This window comes from Harpia harpyja, chromosome 10, assembly GCF_026419915.1.
Source record: "Harpia harpyja isolate bHarHar1 chromosome 10, bHarHar1 primary haplotype, whole genome shotgun sequence".
NCBI classification, from domain to species: Eukaryota; Metazoa; Chordata; class Aves; order Accipitriformes; family Accipitridae; genus Harpia; species Harpia harpyja.
Genome location: NC_068949.1, coordinates 32,325,363 through 32,342,644, shown reverse-complemented (window position 1 = coordinate 32,342,644; position 17,282 = coordinate 32,325,363). Strand labels below are relative to the sequence as shown.

Sequence of the window (17,282 nt, the reverse complement as noted above, 5' to 3'; positions counted from 1 at the left end):
TGGACAGGGCCATGGGTGTTCATCCCTCCCAGCCTCCCTGAGTCCCGTGCTGTGTTCCCCTTTGAAGCCAGAGAACTCTTTTCCATTGTGGAAAATGGTATCTGGCACCCCATGACGGGACAAGAGGCAACAGGCACAAACCCCAAATGCAGGAAATTCCTTTTAAACAGAAGAAAACCCTTACTTACTTTGAGTGTGATGGAACAGGCTGCCCAGAGAGATTGTGGCACCTCCATCCATGGAGATATTCACAACCCTATTAGATGTGTCCCTGAGCATGCTTTGAGCAGGGGGCGTGGACCAGACAATCTCCAGATGTCCCTTCCCACAATCTCTGCTAGGAGTGCGTACCCTCCTGTGGAAGTGGGAGCAGAGAGGGTAGTTCACAAACTTTAGGAGCTCTCTGTCTCTTAGGGCTGGTCTGATGCCTGACCTGCAGACATGTCTGACGTGCTCAGGGATCCTCACCTGCCAAGAACCTGTGAAACAGCAGGGCTGACTGCAAAGACAACTTCCCCAATCTCTTCCCAAACTCTCCTGATGGGAATTGTGACCATTTTCATGTCCCTCCTCTCTATATCCTACATTGACTGGGACATGTAAAGCCCTCCCTGAGTCCCTGGCTTGGTGTCTGTCTTGGCATCCAGGTGCAGGACCCCACGCTGGGAGGGACTTGGGCATGTAGTATCTCTCCCAGGACCTGGTTTCCAAAACACGAGCAGGCTGGGATCGTGGAGGGAAGCACCAGGTCTGCCCTCTCTTGCGAATCCATTGGAGTGATCTTCCTGTTAGCAAGCTCACAAAAACAAGGTCCTCCCTAACAAGGCAACACAGAAGGAAAGACCCAGAAATTGGCTTCTACGGGCTCTGTTTTGGATCCCACTGACTTATTGTTGGCCTCAGTGATAACTGCCGGTGCTGTACACCAAGGAGGCTCAGACCCCTCATTCATGTTTAATGAAAGGTAAGAGTTTTCCTGGAGATCAAAAAGCTCTCTGCTTTTTATGAGGTTGATTCATGCAGGCTTTGACGTGAACTGCCCTTCAAAAAGCCACTCGCCAGGTGAACAGGGAAGCCAGCCTGAGCTCTTAGCTAGCAATACAATAAGTCTCATCTATATTCATGCAGCCAAATCTCTTCCCATTTGATGAGATCATGCAATTAACCTCTCCACAGCAGGCAGAGCTAAGACTGCCCAGGTATTACCCACGTGCTTTGTGCTCACCACTGTGGTGGCAATCTCAGGGTGAACTTGGCATTATCAACTGAGCCCCAGGGCTGGTGTGGGGGGAAACGTCAGAAACTGCAGCACTGACTAATGGTCAAAACACCTGGTTTGGCTTCCTACCTCTGTACTGACACACTGCAAAACCTTGGGGAAAAGTATCTCCCACATGCCACCCACCTATGTGCAGCTTGCCTTGGTGACGTATCTCACAGCCACCAATGCAGCCACACTGGTGCCCAGACAGTCAGATGTATCTTCATACTAATGTCAACAGCACAGGTGGTGCCTGGACTGGAGGGACTGAACACCTTGCTGGTAGTCAATACTGCAACCATCTGTTTTATGCCCATTTGTAGTCCCAATATTCCCCCATCCTTTGGCCAGCTTGAGGGAGTGAGCTAGTGTGTCAAAGCTGCTTTGTGAAGATGAGGCTTTGTGAAGAAGAGATGCAGGAGAACACCAGCAACACAATCCACTTCTTTTAGATTTGTGCTGTAGGAGCTAAGCCTGGCCCAACTGTAGCTATCACATCTCATTAGTGTTTGTCTCAGTTCTGACGAGCTGGGGAGGAGTCTGTCCGGTCAGCTCTGTGCTGGCAAATGTGCACAGGATCTCTGCACTGGAAAGCCCCCAGGTCTGCAGAGCTGACAGCAACGAGCTGAACTGAGCCGTGCCCTTGTGAAAGGGGAGAGGGATGGAAGTGATGGGGAAGCTTTGCACCCCAATATCAACACATGGGACATGTCCACCACAGACCTTAGCTGGGTCTGCCCAGGTTGTTCCTGGTGCACAAAGAGCAGGGAGGGCAATGCAGCTATTCAGGTCCACTTGGGTCAAGATCTCCTGGTGTGCTACTGAATTAATAAGCCCAGGTAAAGTGGCATGGCTAAACTGTCAGCAATCCCGTGCTGTACGGACCAGCCAGCCCAGCACCCAGCTAGCTAAGGTCCTCCCTGCACCATGCACTGGTTGCATGGGAAACGTGCCCTTAGACACCTTAGCCTCAGGTCAAGGCATATAGCCAAATCCCAGCCCCAGCCCCTCCTGCTAAATGGATGCACATTGCTGGCTCAGGTAGTCCTTGCTCTGCCCTTCCCTGCAGGACTCGAGTGATCGTCAGAGGAGCAGCAGCTCCACTGCACCCTTCAGCCCCTGGAGCTGCTGGTACCCGCTGGTCTGATGGGCCCGAAGGGTTCTGCACAGTCCATGCCTGCAGGTGATCTGGTACCGCTGGGAAACACGGTCCCTCGGGGGATAGCAGCTGCCCTTGGGCCAGGGAGATCACTGGCAGGATTTACACATCCTCCTTGTATTCCCAATTCCTGCACATCCCAAATTCATCAAGGGGTTGGGATTATACCCACAAAAGGCGGCTGCAAGAAAATCGTTCAGCCTCCATCACTGCCATTCAGAGCAAAGTGCATTCAAGCCCTTCAGAAATGCTCATTGGAAGTGGGTGAAAAGGAGAAATCTCAGGGAGAAACCTGAATCTCAGAGCTCTGCTGGGCAGGGAGCCTCTCCTGAGAAAGCAGAGGTACCCAGGGCTGTGATGCTTTCAGCAGGACCCACCTGCAGAGCAGGGTGCATCCTCTGCACCCCTGTCCCTGCAGCCCTCTCTCCTTTCTATGCCTGTTTTTCTCTAGCCCCAAAGCCAGGAAAAGCACTATGTGCCTCTGGATATTGCCAGACTATGCGAGCCAGGGTCTGAAGGATATTTTAGCAAGTCCTGAGGGCACAGGGCTGTGAAAACCAAGGAGCTACAAGTGTCATCTTGTAAGTCTGGCTGAAATGTAGACATTTGCAGGACAGAGGGGAGCCACTAACAGACCTTGGCAGTACAGATGCAACATCCCAGAGCACCAAGAGCTTTATTCCTCCTCCTCTGCCTTTCCTTTTCCCTTCCTTTCCCTTCCCTTCCCTTCCCTTCCCTTCCCTTCCCTTCCCTTCCCTTCCCTTCCCTTCCCTTCCCTTCCCTTCCCTTCCCTTCCCTTCCCTTCCCTTCCCTTTTCCCTTCCCTTCCCTGTGCAAAATAAAACAGAAAAGGTATTTCCTAGTGAAGCAGGTACAGAGGAGGGGGCTGGCAGACCTGCGAGGTGCTTGCATTAGATGCTGCTGGGGCAATGCAAACATGGAGGGAGGGGTGGAACTCTGGCATCCCGCTTTTCTGTGTGTGCCGGCACCGAGGTGGGGTGTCCCATTCAGTCCTGGGAGGAGCACCCACCTCCTGCATTTGCAAACAGGTTCACAGAGGCCAACCTGATGTCAGATACAGAAAATCCTCTGGAAGATTAGAAAGTCCTGTTTTAAATTAAGTTAGTTAGCCAAGATCACTCTGGTCTTTTCTGTTCTTCCTGTTTAATGGTGCCTCGCCTGGAGCACCAGTTCTGATCCTTTCTATTCTTCCTGATTGATGGTGCACCCTCTTGGCAGGAAAATGAACCACTGACCCAATACAGAGTGACTTAGCGGTCAAAGTGAGGAGGGGATACCTCCTCAAGCAACCACCGAAGACCACCTGAGACCCCCGCACATGTGGAGATGGCATCTGATGTGTCATGGTTACATAATCCTATGCATATGCATTAGATGGTTTGAATATGTATTAGGTAGGAGTAGTTTGATAAATTAGATGCAATTGTTACTGTATAAAAGGGACACACCTGATGAATCTGGTGTGCTTGATTTGTGGAAAGTTGACCGAGCACCCTGTGCAGAATAAAGCAATATCTCTCCTGAGTGTGTGAGATTGGTCTATTGCACACCGGGTAATGAATCCGCTTTTAGGACAACAAACCAGCCAACTCCCCTTCCTGCCCAGGGCACAGATTGCTCTGGGGAGGGCACAGCCCTGGTAACACCTGCACCCTCCAGCCAAGGGGACTGGTGGCTGGGAGACTGCAGAAATAGGGATGTGGAGAAGAGCAAAGCCAGGTTTTAGCAAACCGGAAACAACCCAGGTCCCACAGACCCAAAGAAGAGCAGGAGGAAGCAAATTCTGAACTTTTGCAAGCAGCAAAATCAGCAGAAAAAAAAGTTTTAATTTTCTGCTTTAAATATTGGGGCTGTAAGAGTGCCTGAATGAATCACAGAGGCTTGTTGGTGCCCATCTTTGAAGAGGGGAGCTGAAAAAATGAAGTAAACCAAGGCCACATCTTGGACCCCAGTGAGGGGAGGAATCACATCAAGGGAAGATGGACAAGTTTCGGATGATCTTCCAGTTTCTCCAGTCCAACCAGGAGTCCTTCATGAATGGCATCTGTGGGATCATGGCCCTCGCCAGCGCCCAGATGTACTCCACCTTTGATTTCAACTGCCCCTGCCTGCCACGCTACAACCTGGCCTACGGGCTGGGCATCCTCCTGGTGCCCCCCTTCATCTTATTCTTGCTGGGCTTCGTGCTGAACAACAACGTCTCCATGCTGGCAGAGGAGTGGAGGCGGCCCCAGGGCCAGCGAGGGAAGGACCCGGCTGTCCTGCGCTACATGTTCTGCTCCATGGCACAGCGGGCCATGATCGCCCCGGCGGTCTGGGTCTCAGTGACGCTGCTGGATGGCAAGTGCATCACCTGCGCCTTCTGCACCTCGGTGCCCGTGGAGACCCTGGGCAATGCCAGCCACCCCGGCCTCTCCCAAGGGGAGATGAAGCGGGTCCTCGCCCGCATCCCTTGCAAGGAGATCTACGACGGACAGGAGCTCCTTGCCAATGAAGTGGCCATCAGGTACCTGCGCTGCATCTCGCAGGTAAGAGGCATCATGGCTGTGCCCTCGCTGGTAGTTTAGGGTTAGGCACTGCTAGCCTTACCTCTTCCCTCGACGGAATCTCCTTGTTGGAATCAAGCTGCAGGAGGAGAGACTGGTAATTTCACAGGGGTACAAGGTGTTCAGACTCAGCTCCGGGGAGTTATGCCTCCAGTGTGGTGCAGAGACTGAAGCTGTGGGTCGTCCTAATGATTTGGTCCCCGTTTCTGCCTGGGCAGTCTGGGGCTGCAGGGCAGCGATACACAGCCAAGCTGTATGCAGAGATTTATTTAGAGCACGCTCAGAAGGGGCAGACATGGATGTTACTCAGTGGCTGGTGGGCTGTCACCCCCTCCCGTAACACACCGGTTGCCCACAGTTGCTCTTGCTGCTTATTATAACGTGTGTAAATTATGGGCTGATAACCTTCTATGCCACTTGCATCTGCCGCTTGCATGGAAACAGCCAGCATGTGTTTATTAACCATCTCAGAGAACTACAAATTAAGAAGTGTCACTAACTGCTTGTCCTGTGCTTAATTTCTCTCAAGCCCTCTGCTTCTGCCCACATTGGAGACAGGATGGTCTGACCCACTCTGGTCATTCATGTACTCCTGTTTAAAAGCAGCTCCCTTCCCTGACCTCCTTAGGGCAGACAGGAATTATTATCCCCACTTTAAGAGAAATAGAGGCACAGGGACTTCTCCAAAGACACAAAGCAGTTTTTCTTGGGTAGACCCCAATTACCAGCTGCTGGGAAGCACTGGGAGCTGCAAAACAAGAGGTGCCACCTAGATACACCCCCCCCCAGGTGCTCTTTTAGGGGATGCATTTACAGTGGGGTTCACCCTCGTGAGCTCTGTCTGCACAGCCCAGCCCGGAGGCAGCCTGAGCTGAGACTGATGGTGAACAAGACAGACTGGTCCTGGCTCTGCCCTCATTTCACTCTTCCTGTCAGACCCCATTAACAGGGGAGCCTGTCACCACTACTCACCCACAATAGATGTTACTAAGTCCAACAGCTCAGGAAAAGGGTTAGACAGCTGCATAAACCCAGGGAGCATTTGGAGCGATGTTGGCTGCGAGTCAGAAGACACAGACTATTCTAGACCCAGGTGAGGCACGGTTGTATCGGAGGTAGGACCGAGGGCTGGGTGCAGGATTCAGTCTGGTGTTATTTATGGTCATTGCCTGCTGATGCTGCACAAGGTGAGAAGGGGAGAGGTGCTGCCTATGTGGGTGCATCGAACAAAATTTCAGCGCAGATGCACTGACATGGTACATAGAGTCTCCTCGTCCAGCTTTGCAATGTAAATACAGCCAAATGTCAAACAGCCCAAAGTGAAGCCAGGCTCGTTCGCAGCCCGGGGGGCTCCTGCCAGCTGGGGGGGAGTGCTGGGCGCGTGTTCTGCCTGCCTGTGACAGGTCCGGTTCCCCCCTCATCCCTGCAGGCTCTGGGCTGGTGCTTTGTGCTGCTGATGACCATGCTGGCTTTCTTGGTCAGATCCCTCCGGCCCTGCTTCACCCAAGCCGCCTTCCTGAAGAGCAGGTACTGGTCCCACTACATCGACATCGAGCGCAAGCTGTTCGACGAGACGTGCGCGGAGCATGCCAGGAGCTTTGCCAAGGTCTGCATCCAGCAGTTCTTCGAGGGCATGAGCACGGACCTGGCGGCTGCTCGTTGCCACCCACCCAGGAAAGCCCCTGCAGATGCGGGGGAAGCCACCGAGAAGCTCCTGGGCATCATTGACCAGGGCACCATGAACACGGCCCTGAAGAGCTGGCACAGATGCAAGCCCCCACTGCACCTCCACCCGCCTGCCCTCCCCAGTGGCAATGGCTGGGCAGGGGAAGAGCAGCCACCCGTGCACTCCCCTGTGCCCCGAAGAGAGATGGCTGCCTACTACAGTCGGGTGTGAAGGGGCACAGGGCTATGCAGAAGCAGAACCACACTTTTGGGAGAGGGGCTGCAGGGAGGGAGGACAGGTGGGCATCCGAGCCGGGCAGAGGCGAGGGCCAGTGCCACAGGGGCTAAAGGGGGACGGGCACACAAAGGGTTCAGCGGTGCCGGTGTGATCCCATCTGCTCTCACATCCAATCCTATATCATCGGTAATTCAGGCAAGGAGTTTTGTGCTGAGTGGGACAGCTACTCAAGGTCGTGATGGATGAGCCCCAGGGATGCTGAAGGGCACGATGTGGCAGCCGGACAGACATGCCATGTGTCTCACACCACCAAGCACCACGTTTGTGTTGTGACGGTTGCCAAGGCACACACTACCAGATGTGCAAAACTTCCTTTCTTTTACCATGCGCTCAGCACTGGCAGCGCATGTGGGTTTAGGCAGTATTAGGAATCCTCTGGGGGAGAAACAAGCTAGGGGTGCCCTTTTCGCATGCCAAACTGTGAAACCCCAAGACTCTCCCCATTGCCCCTCCACACACTACATCCCCACAGACACACATGCCTTCCAGGCCAAGAAAAGCTTTAAAATAAATTTGGCCCAAGCAATGAGGTAGTGAAGGGACATCCCGTATTGCATTGCACGTGACAGGAATGGCGTGGTTGGTGTCACAGGTACTATTCAACAAGGAGCCCACAGAGATGCTCCTTGAAGGGAGCGTCTAGACAAGGAGAGCAGCTATCATTCAGCAGCATGGAGTGTGGGGGCCAGGCCAACCCCCTGCCACAAAATTGCTGCAGGAGAGTTTGTTCTTGCAGTTTTGCCTGGATTCCTCCCTGACACAATGACTGATGTTAAAAACCTGCCTGGGTGTTTGTTTAAGGAGCCAAATAAGTAATTCAGGCTTACTGTTCAAGCTCTGTGCGCAGGCACAAAGATTTATAAAAGCTATTTACAAAAGCCATTGGTGTTTATTTGAATGCAATGAAAAGGACTGGGGGGGGCTTTTGGGCCAAGCCTGGGTGCTGAGGCCACTTGAGTCAGGGTGTTTTGCCGGTGTGCGGCAGCCAGTGGCGAGCCAGCCCTGGCCCTCGGAGGAGAAGCCGGGGAGACACCGCCAACCCTACGCAATACCAGGTGGCTGCCCATTTCCATAGAAACTGAGGATGATGGGATGCAGGCCCTCGAGGTGACTATGGAAATCGCAGCCCGGAAGAGTGTTCCCTGGTGGCCCTGATTTTATTACCAATATGCAGAAGGAAAACCCCTTTTGAGAGACGAGTTTTACCCCTGCCGCATCCCTTTCAAAATGCTCATCCCCTTGAAATTTCTGCTGCCGTGTTCTTGTTCAAAGCAACTTATTATGACTGGCTGGTAACTGAGGTGACTGTCATTTGCATAAACCTTAATTATCGGTGTATAACTCCACAGAGGCTGTGGGGAGAGGAGAACAAAGGACAAAAATGACGAGGAAATTCTCCTAGCTGCTGTGAGAGAGCCTTAGCAAGCCCATGGTCAAGGACAGGCTGAACCTGGCTGACTCCCAGGAGAAAGGAGCATGACAAAGATTTATCATTAATCTTCACACCCCAAACTTTAATTAAGGCACCTGCCCAGAAATTACTAGGCACAAAACCTGATTTACAAAGCAAAGGAGATGATTAAAAGATAAAGGCGGTTTCCACTCCTATTATTTGCAGTTCAGCACTGTTAATGGCTCACCAAGAAAGGCACGCTCAGAGTCCCCACAGTGGTGAGCAGCCTGCAGGACTGGCGGGCTCCACGGCAGAGCCACTGAGATACCAAAAAATAGCATGCATTTGCAAAGAAAAGCTTTTGGACTTTTAATTCAGATTTTTAGGATCAGACCTCTGCCCCCATGCAGCAATTTCAGCAGTCGCAGAGAGTCCCCAAAGAGCAGGCAGGTTGTCCTCTCTGTGCTGGATTTTGGGGACATCGTTCATCGCCTTTGGGAGGAGACCCTTCAACAGGGAACCTGACATGGCCCCTGGGATTTCAGCCCGGCTGCGGTCCCGGTGCTGAGCCTGGTTAGCAGCAGTGCCCCGAGTGCGGAGCGAGCCCCAGGGCCCCCAGCTGAGCTGGCAGGCGCCGAGTGGGCATGGAGGTGTGGGACTGCCCCAAGCACCTGGGAGCTGCAAAAACCTGCCTGGGGACCCCAGACCTGGGGGTAAGGACTCGTCCAAAAATCCCAGCTGAACTGCTGACGCTGGGCTGAGCCTAGCTTTGCTCGGAGCAGAGGGGAATGTGGGTGTTGCTGAAGATTTGCCTGTGCTGAAGACATCCTCTGGGGAGGGCTGAGTGTAACCCTGGGGACACAGCGACGAGGAAGCTGGGGAAGGAGGACGGGGCCTCCGGCCTCTGCAACAGGCTGGGCGGGAGCTGGAGCTGAGGGACAGATGGCGGAGAGGAGGGAGCGACGCAAGGAGAAAGTGAGGCGTCCTCGGCTGCCTCGCAGGCATCGCTCTGCAGAGGAAGCAGCAAGCGGAAAAGCTGAGCCAGGCAGGAATGCACCGCGCTCGCCAAATCGCAGGCTGTGCCCAGCCCCACATGCGTGGCTCCCCTGGCCCCCCTCAGCCCCCACCGCCCCCCACAGCAGCCTCGCTGCTCGCTCCCGGGCGGTGGGAAGCAAGACCTGGCCACCCTGCAGAGCTCGTGACGGCGGGTTCCTGCTTCTCCCAAAAACCCAGCCTGGCTGGCATCTTCCCCGCTGGCTCAGCCGGCTCCCGTGCACAAAAGCAGCAGTTTCTGCCCCTTCCTGTGGGACCAAGGGCTTCTCCCACGCTGCCCCTGCCTGCTTAGGGTGGCTCCAGGCTCCTGTGTTGCGCAGCTCGGGTGCCACCCTCGGTTGAGCTGGGTCCCACCAGCATGACTGCATCCTCTGGGCACCATGGGTACATCCACCCCCCAGGCTGGGGGGCTCCAGCATTTCCCCTTTGCACCCCAGCAAGGTGCCCCATCGCTCCCGTCCCCCAGGCAAACTCCGGCCCGTCCCAGCCAGCCAGCCTTTGCACAGCTGCATCGCGGGTTTGAAAAAGGAAGATGTGCTTTTTCCAGTGACTCATTCTCAGCCTTTCCTTTTTTTTTTTTTTTTTTATTTTTAAAGGCACAACCTCAGCCTTGCACCCAGCAGAAGCCAAGCGCCTGCTCTCTGCCCCACCCAAGCACAGGGCCCGAGAACAACCTCCTTCCTCCTCCCAAAAGCCGACAGCCCTCTTAAGGCTGTTTTCATCAGCTTTCGCTTCGCCCATCAGGCCGGCCTCAGCCGCATCCCCACTTCTGCACAGCCCCACGCACTGCTGGGAACCCCCCGCAGCCAGAGCCCGAGCAAAAACCACACAAGGAGCTGAGAAGGCTCCAGAACTGGTTTCATCAACTTTTCAAGTAAGTGACTTCATTTTTTGCTTGCTTTCATGCACGTTTCAGGGAAAGACTAACAGAAGCTGCTAAAAAATTATCTGCTGCAAACAACTTTTCCCCTCCCCTCCTACCCACCCCTCTCTCTCCCAGACAGGCACCATAACCACCAAGCTGAGGAAGGGTAACACCCCCCAAAATGGCATACTCCCCTTTGCCAGCTCCTTTTATTTTTGCTTTGCCGGTTGCCAGACACCGTCAGGAAGGTCGCAGGGCCTTGATTATCAGGGCTATTTGCTGATAACTCTAATAACAGGGTTTTGAACCCCCTGCACTAGAACAAGTTTGCAGTTTTAGCGTCTGGCTGCAAACGTGGTGTACCACAAAGCGTGGCAGCTGGAGATGGAGGCCTGGCTCCCTGTCACATGGCTGCAGTTTTCAGCTGGTCCGTCTCCTCTGCTGAGGGATTTTTGCATACAGAAAACTGGGAAGATACAGGAAGACATTAAGGGCTGCTTGTGTTTGAACTCAGCAATATCACAGTGTGATTTTAAAGGGATTGCCATGGGTTAGACACAGCTGGGAGCTGAGGCTAAATTTCTGCCCCCATTCCCCTCTGCTACCCCATGGAAAAGGGGGTAAAAGAGGATTTGCTGGGGCAGCAGATGAACCGCAGCACAGTAGTGATTTAAAGCACAGTGCATGAGCAAGCCCTGTACAAGAGACCACAAGGAATAAGGTGCCTTTGCCTCCTCTGCACGGATGTCCCTGCAGCCTTTTCCCTGCAGCTGGGGCTGGCCCAGGGAAGCCTTGCTCTGTACATGCCAACTGGAAGATGCCAGCATCAGGGCAGATTTTGGGCAGCCCTGCTGTGGGTCAGGGCTCCCCAGGAGCCCCAGATATGCACCAATGCTGCTGGCACTGTGCAAGCTGCCAGAGACAGTTAATTGGGTGCCTGGGTCCTTCCTGTCTCCAGCAAACCCCAGTGACAGCAGTTCCCCTGAGGCCAGCGGGTTTCGTCACATGGGTGAGGGTTCCCAGACCTAGCAAGGTGCTTGGGGCTTCCTGAGACGAAACCCTGTGGGGATGCAGTGGAGACGGAAAGTCAACTAAGAAATTAATTAAATGCAGCTTGCAAGTGGCATGGGGGAATGGGCATCACTGCAGAGGGCATGGATTTCCCCATTATTTCCCCATCCTTCAAAAAAATCAGGGTACATGCTTTCCCCTGCTTGGTCCTGAGTGCCTGCAGTCCACGCGGCCCAGCCCTGTTGGTGGGGTGGGCATCCCATGTAACCAGTGTTGTACTGTGAAAAGGGGCTGGGGGAAGCCGCAGAGGCGAAGGGCAGTGAAGTGCATCTCTGGCACTGAGGCGTGCAGGTCGAGGGGCTCAATTTCAGGCCAGCAGTTAGAGGCTGAGCCAGGACTACGGGCCAGGACAGGGAGTACGGTTATGTCAACCAACTGTGGGAGAGAAGATCATCCTGCCACACCTAATCCTAGCAAAAACTCCTACATAATTGCTGAGCCAGCTCTATTGGCATTTGGTGTTTGTATCATGGATCATCAAGATAAGCTTTCTCCCAGAACGTAACTTCTCTTGCTGGTAGCAACGGCTCCTGAGCACCCCCTCACCCCTGCCTGCGGAGGCTGCTCCTGCCTGGTCCTCCCATGCCACATCTCTCTGCACCCAAACCTGCTGGGCTGTCTCACAGCACCTCTTGCTGCCTCCCTGACATACCTTTGCCTATTACTAAATATTAACTCATCACGTCTAAAGAGGGAGGTAAAAGCCACACACAGCACCTTCAAGGCAGCACGGCACCAGCATGCACATGCCACACGCGCCTAGGCTAGTGTGAGTCAGTGGCAGGGCTGGGGGACACATCCTAGTGCCAGTGCTGTGATCCAGTTTTCCCAGTAACACGGCGTCCTCCTTCGTTGTAGGCTTGGGAGATCATCGAGTGTCTGGCAGTGACGGTGACAGTAATCGCCTCTGCGGGAGGTGACTAAAACCAAAGAGAAGGAAAGACGACGAATGTGCAAATGACAGGGGCAGAAACAGCTGTCCCGTTGGTAATCTTCATGGTAGAGATGCTTTTGGAGAGCTTAGTGGGAAACTGAAATGACTGAGGTTTCACACATTGCTTAGGCTGAATCCCTCTTCGGCCCCTTTTGAAGTACCCCTGGTATCAGCAACCAGCTCCGGAGGCTGGGACACCGGGCAGGAGGAAGGGACAGCAGCGAAGGTGTCGTGCTCCTGGAGCAGCCTCTTGCACATCAGCCAGCCCAAGGCCATTTCACCCTCCATTGGCGTGTCCCTCGGTGCTGGAAGGTGGGCCAGCACGGCCCCCCACTGCAGTACGTGCCTCCTCTTGCTCCTGGGACGAGATGGCCGCCCTCATCGCTGAGAACTTCCGCTTCCTCTCCTTGTTCTTCAAGAGCAAAGATGTGATGATCTTCAATGGTTTGGTGGCCCTGGGCACGGTGGGGAGTGAGGAGCTCTTCTCAGTTGTTGCCTTCAACTGCCCCTGCTCCCCTGCCCGCAACTACATCTATGGGCTGGCCGCCATCGGCGTCCCGGCCCTGGCCCTCTTCCTCATCGGCGTCATCTGGAACAACCACACCTGGAATCTGGTGGCCGAGTGCCACAAGCGTGGCACCAAGAACTTCTCTGCCGCCGCCACCTTCCTCCTCTTCGGCTCCATCATGGGCCGGGCGGCCGTGGCGCCCGTCACCTGGTCAGTCATCTCGCTGCTGCGCGGAGAGGCTTACATCTGCGCCCTCAGTGAGTTTGTCAGGCCGTCCTCCCTGGACAAGTTCCCGGCCGAGCATGGGGCTGAGGTGCTGGCCAGGTTCCCCTGTAAAGACGTGCCGGCGAACCTCACCAAGTTCAGGGATGAGGTGACGCGGAGGCTGAGATATGAGTCCCAGGTAGGCACGCTGGGGAGAAAGCCACACAGAGTGGGTAAGACCGCCTTGCCGTGTCCTAACGCAGCGTCTCTCTTCTCTCTCAGCTCTTTGGCTGGCTGCTCATCGGCATCGTCGCGGTCCTGGTTTTCCTCACCAAGTGCCTGAAGCACTGCTGCTCGCCGCTGAGCTACCGGCAGGAGGCTTATTGGGCCCAATACCGCTCCAACGAGGACAAGCTCTTCCGACGCACGGCCGAGGTCCACTCCAGGATCCTGGCAGCCACGAACGTGAAGCAATTCTTCGGCTTTGTGGCGCTGGACAAGGAGGAGAAAGAGCTGGTGCAGGAGTTCCCGGTGGAGGGCGTCCAGCCGAGCCCCCAGTGGAATGCCATCACGGGTGTCTACATCTACCGGGAGAACAAGGGCTTCCCCCTCTACAGCCGGCTCCACAAATGGGCCAAAGGGGTGGAAGGGAATGGGCCAAGCCCAGAAGGCCACGAAATGCTCTTTTTGGCTTCCTAAGACAGATGGGCGCTGGCAGCGGTTCCCCAGACCACCTGGCAGGCCTACCAGTATCGGTGCATGGCCGAGGGATTCACTGGGAATATTCCTCCCAGCAGGATTACTTCTCTCAGCCGGTAAATAGGGACCAACAGCCTCAAGGTAGAGACTGATAAGCAATACACTGAGCTGGGGCACCCCTCCCTTGCAGACAACCATCTCATTGCTGCTCCCAGAGACACGAGGGGAGCAAAGAGCAGGTGCACACCTTACCTCCAGGCTGCCAGTGTACCCTGCTGTCTAATGCACCATCAGAAGCCTTGGGGAGCAAGAGGTGGGCACGACATTTCTAACTGTAACTCCTGCAGTCCCACTTGTCTCTCCCATGGCAGGGTCAGCCCCAGCCATCCCACACACCTACTTGTTTTATTGGCATTGGTATCTTCTTAACGCAGTTGTGCAGCGCCTGTTACGCAGGCAGGTCTCAGAGCACTTTACAGACTTTACAGCGCAGGGAAAAGAGGGAAGCAGTGGGTAAATTCCTGTGGCAAGGGGGATGCAACAGCACCTGGGAAGGAATGGGTCAGTAATACAGCAACACGCTGAATAACTGAGAGACTAAGGCAGGAGGAATCACCAATATTCCCAGTATTCAGAAAGAGACTCTGTAATTACCAAGTTGGAATTTGGGTAGGACACCAAACTCCTTTTGCTCTTACTGCAGTGCCTGGCAACCTCTAATGAGCCCAAGTGGCTGCAACCGTAAGTTTATAAACCCAGAAGACGGCACCAGCAGCAGAATAGCTTTTGGGCAAGGTGGCTCGGTGGAGGCTGAGAGGAAGCAGTCCTCTGTCTGCAGCTCATTGCATCTCTCAACCAACCACTGGATAAGAGCCCTGCTTGTTTGGGTTGCGAGTTGCAGCAAGACCTTAAGCAGAATTAGATTTACATATGTGTATATATACACACATGCATATATATATATAGTGTAGATACTATGTAATTGTAGTTAGTTAGCTGTATTAATGGAGCATCGTTCTTCAAAGGAAAGGGGATGGGGAAATTGCCAGCTGAAAGACCACATTACATGCACCCATCTGCTGCACTGGGACTGCAGCCCTGGAGTGATGAGGGACAGTAGGAACGGGATGAGGGGAGCAGCCCTCTCCCTATCCTTCTACCACTGAATTTTCTTAAGCTCTTTCTACTGGTCTCTTTTACGGACTTGGCCATACCCTGAGAAAGTAAAGCCAGAAAGGTGTAAAATTAGTGCCTTCACCATGACACTGTGCTGACTATGGCTTCAAGGCACTGCACAGTCCCTTTTCTCCTGAGGGTCAGCCCTTCATACCCAACACTGTTTCAAGAGCTGGCAGGACAATGAAGTTTGTTTTTCCTATTTGTACTGTTTCTTTATAGGTACAACTTCCTTTTACACTGTGCCATTTACCAAAAAGCCTTAAGTTGTTAAAAAAATGACTTAAACCCACAGAACTCAGAGAGTCTTACACACAAGGAGATTTGAAATAAATTATTAAATTAGAGTTATTTTTCATTGCCTTCTGAGTTTTTTTTCAGGGGGGCACAAAAGGCATAATTTAACATTCTCTGTGAACTCAAGGACTGGGAACTTATTTTTTCTTTCTATTAAACATTCAGATCCTCTCCTATCCAGATGACCCCAGAATGTGAAGTTTTAAAGTATTACCACGTATTACAAGTTAGTAACACTGGTTTTTAGTTATTCTTGCAGTGAGTAGCACAAATCTTGTACATCAGGATACACAACTGCAGGAAAGGATAGAAACCTTTTTACAAATATGTCCCCTTGCAATAAAGAGCTGAAGGGTATTCCCTCACATAAAGAGGCTGAAACACCGCTTAATGGGCGAGGCATCCCAGGATCCCTGTTCAGCTTCTCTACAGATCTGCCTTGCATTTGTGGGAAGGCTTGGCTCCCAGCCCCACCATTAACTAATCTGCAGGAATCATCAGATGCAAGTGAAATGAAAATACATTAACTTGAGATGAAAGAGAGTTCATTTGCATTCCTTCTCATTGGCCCTCCAGTGCGAACATGCAGACATGCATGCCGCCCCCACACGCAGGTCAGCAGATGCAAGGTAACTTGCTGAAACAAAGCAGCGTTCGTTTTACTTCCTTTACTTCCCTAGCCTTCCTTGATAGTCCTAGTTGTTCCTTTGAACCACCTCCACTCCAGTTCCTTCTCCTCCCCTTCCCTCCTTTGAAGGAAAGGGGCAGAACACGTAATGCTTGGGAATAGATTTGTTTATCCTAAGAATAAACCATGAGCACAAACCAGCTCTTGCTGTGTTTACCTCCCTTCTCCATTAACTCCAGCCACTTTTCCTGTGCTGGGATGGGCTAGGGTCTTGTCCAGCTTGTCCATTTTCCCTCCCTCTTGTTGGAGAGGCATGTTTGAGTGGACAGCTGACAGTGAGTGGAGCAAGCCACTGCACTCAGAAATACTTGTTTGCAATTGTAGGGATTTTTTTTTCCTCCTCTCCTTTGCTGCCCTGAGCATGGCCCCTGCTGAGACAGCCCTGCGCTTCTGGCCCTTGTAGCCCACCCATACCCTCATGAAAATCCCTGCTGTCCCTGTCGCTCATTGTCCCCCAGTGATGATGCTGAGGTGAGGGACGTTAACCCACGTGGCTCTACACACCAGCACAAGCAACCAGGCTAGGCTTCTCACTGAAACGCCAAGAGGGAAATCGAGCTGCCTGTCTTCCTGGCGTGCCAGATCACGCAGGCTGCGAGCTCACACTCTCTCTGCTTTTCCTCCGGAGGCTGAAAACAGCCCCACCGCAGAGCAGCCTACAGGTTGCCAGTTAGGGCACACTTCCCAGCAGCAAGATGGGTTCAAATGAGGCTCCTCCAGTATGGAGAATTACACATAGGTCTTTCATTTTCCCTGCTGATTACTGTAGAGGCTGTAATAACCCCAGTAGTCAAGAAGAAACAATACCTCAAAGGGATCTTGGTTTCTATTGCAACGCTTATTTACGGATTCTATTATGTAACCAATTAATCCAGAAGAAAAAGCCACCATCGCTGCAGCTGTGTTCTTAAAAAAAGCAGCAGCTGCTACTGGATGTTGCAAACAGCCTCTTCCTCTAGCAGAGCATTAAGCAAAATCTGAGTACAGTACCCTGCACTCCCTGGGGGTAAGAAGTCAAATGACTTGTTTCTGGATCCCAACGGACTTGGGAATGAATTAAATGCTTAATCACTCAGCCTTGCCAACGCTGGGCAATCACAGAGGCAGAAGAGCTGGGTCCTGCAGAGCTCTGGTTTTGAGTTCAGAGACCTACAATGAGCAAGACTCTTCAAGTTTGGTATTTCAAAGCTGGGCACCCACTTGCTGGTGTCTACATTGGATAATCACACCTGTTTGCATACCGTGCCTTTCCCCTTCCCTTCAGTTCTTCACCTGTAAAACATGTGGATGATCGCATCCACGTTACTGGAGAGTTACGAAAATACGGATCATAAGGCACCAACACCAGTCATAGAGCCTATCTAAGTACCCAAGATAACTGGCTTTTTCCAAGCAGAAGGTTAGATTGGGATAACTTTTTTTCAGCACAGAAAACACACTTTTTT

General features: G+C 53.0%; 2 protein-coding genes across 3 annotated transcripts; both read left to right on the top strand.

Annotated features, from left to right (window-relative positions):
- Window positions 1-4,333: 4,333 nt before the first annotated feature.
- CALHM1 (calcium homeostasis modulator 1) lies at window positions 4,334-6,883 on the top strand. The gene is made up of 2 exons (XM_052800026.1): window positions 4,334-4,968; window positions 6,416-6,883. Exons 1-2 carry the CDS (start codon window positions 4,420-4,422, stop codon window positions 6,881-6,883), a joined length of 1,017 nt encoding a protein of 338 aa, XP_052655986.1. The 5' UTR covers window positions 4,334-4,419.
- A 2,665-nt stretch (window positions 6,884-9,548) lies between these two features.
- On the top strand, window positions 9,549-15,203 carry CALHM2 (calcium homeostasis modulator family member 2). Of its 2 annotated transcripts, XM_052799142.1 has the most exons (3): window positions 9,549-10,269; window positions 12,190-13,176; window positions 13,260-15,203. In XM_052799142.1, the coding sequence occupies exons 2-3, from the start codon at window positions 12,634-12,636 to the stop codon at window positions 13,674-13,676; spliced, it is 960 nt and encodes a 319-aa protein (XP_052655102.1). In that variant the 5' UTR covers window positions 9,549-10,269; window positions 12,190-12,633; the 3' UTR covers window positions 13,677-15,203. The 2 variants fall into 2 exon arrangements, with proteins under 2 accessions (XP_052655102.1, XP_052655103.1); XM_052799143.1 differs by lacking the exon at window positions 9,549-10,269 and having other exon boundaries at window positions 11,155-13,176.
- The last annotated feature ends 2,079 nt before the right edge of the window (window positions 15,204-17,282 follow it).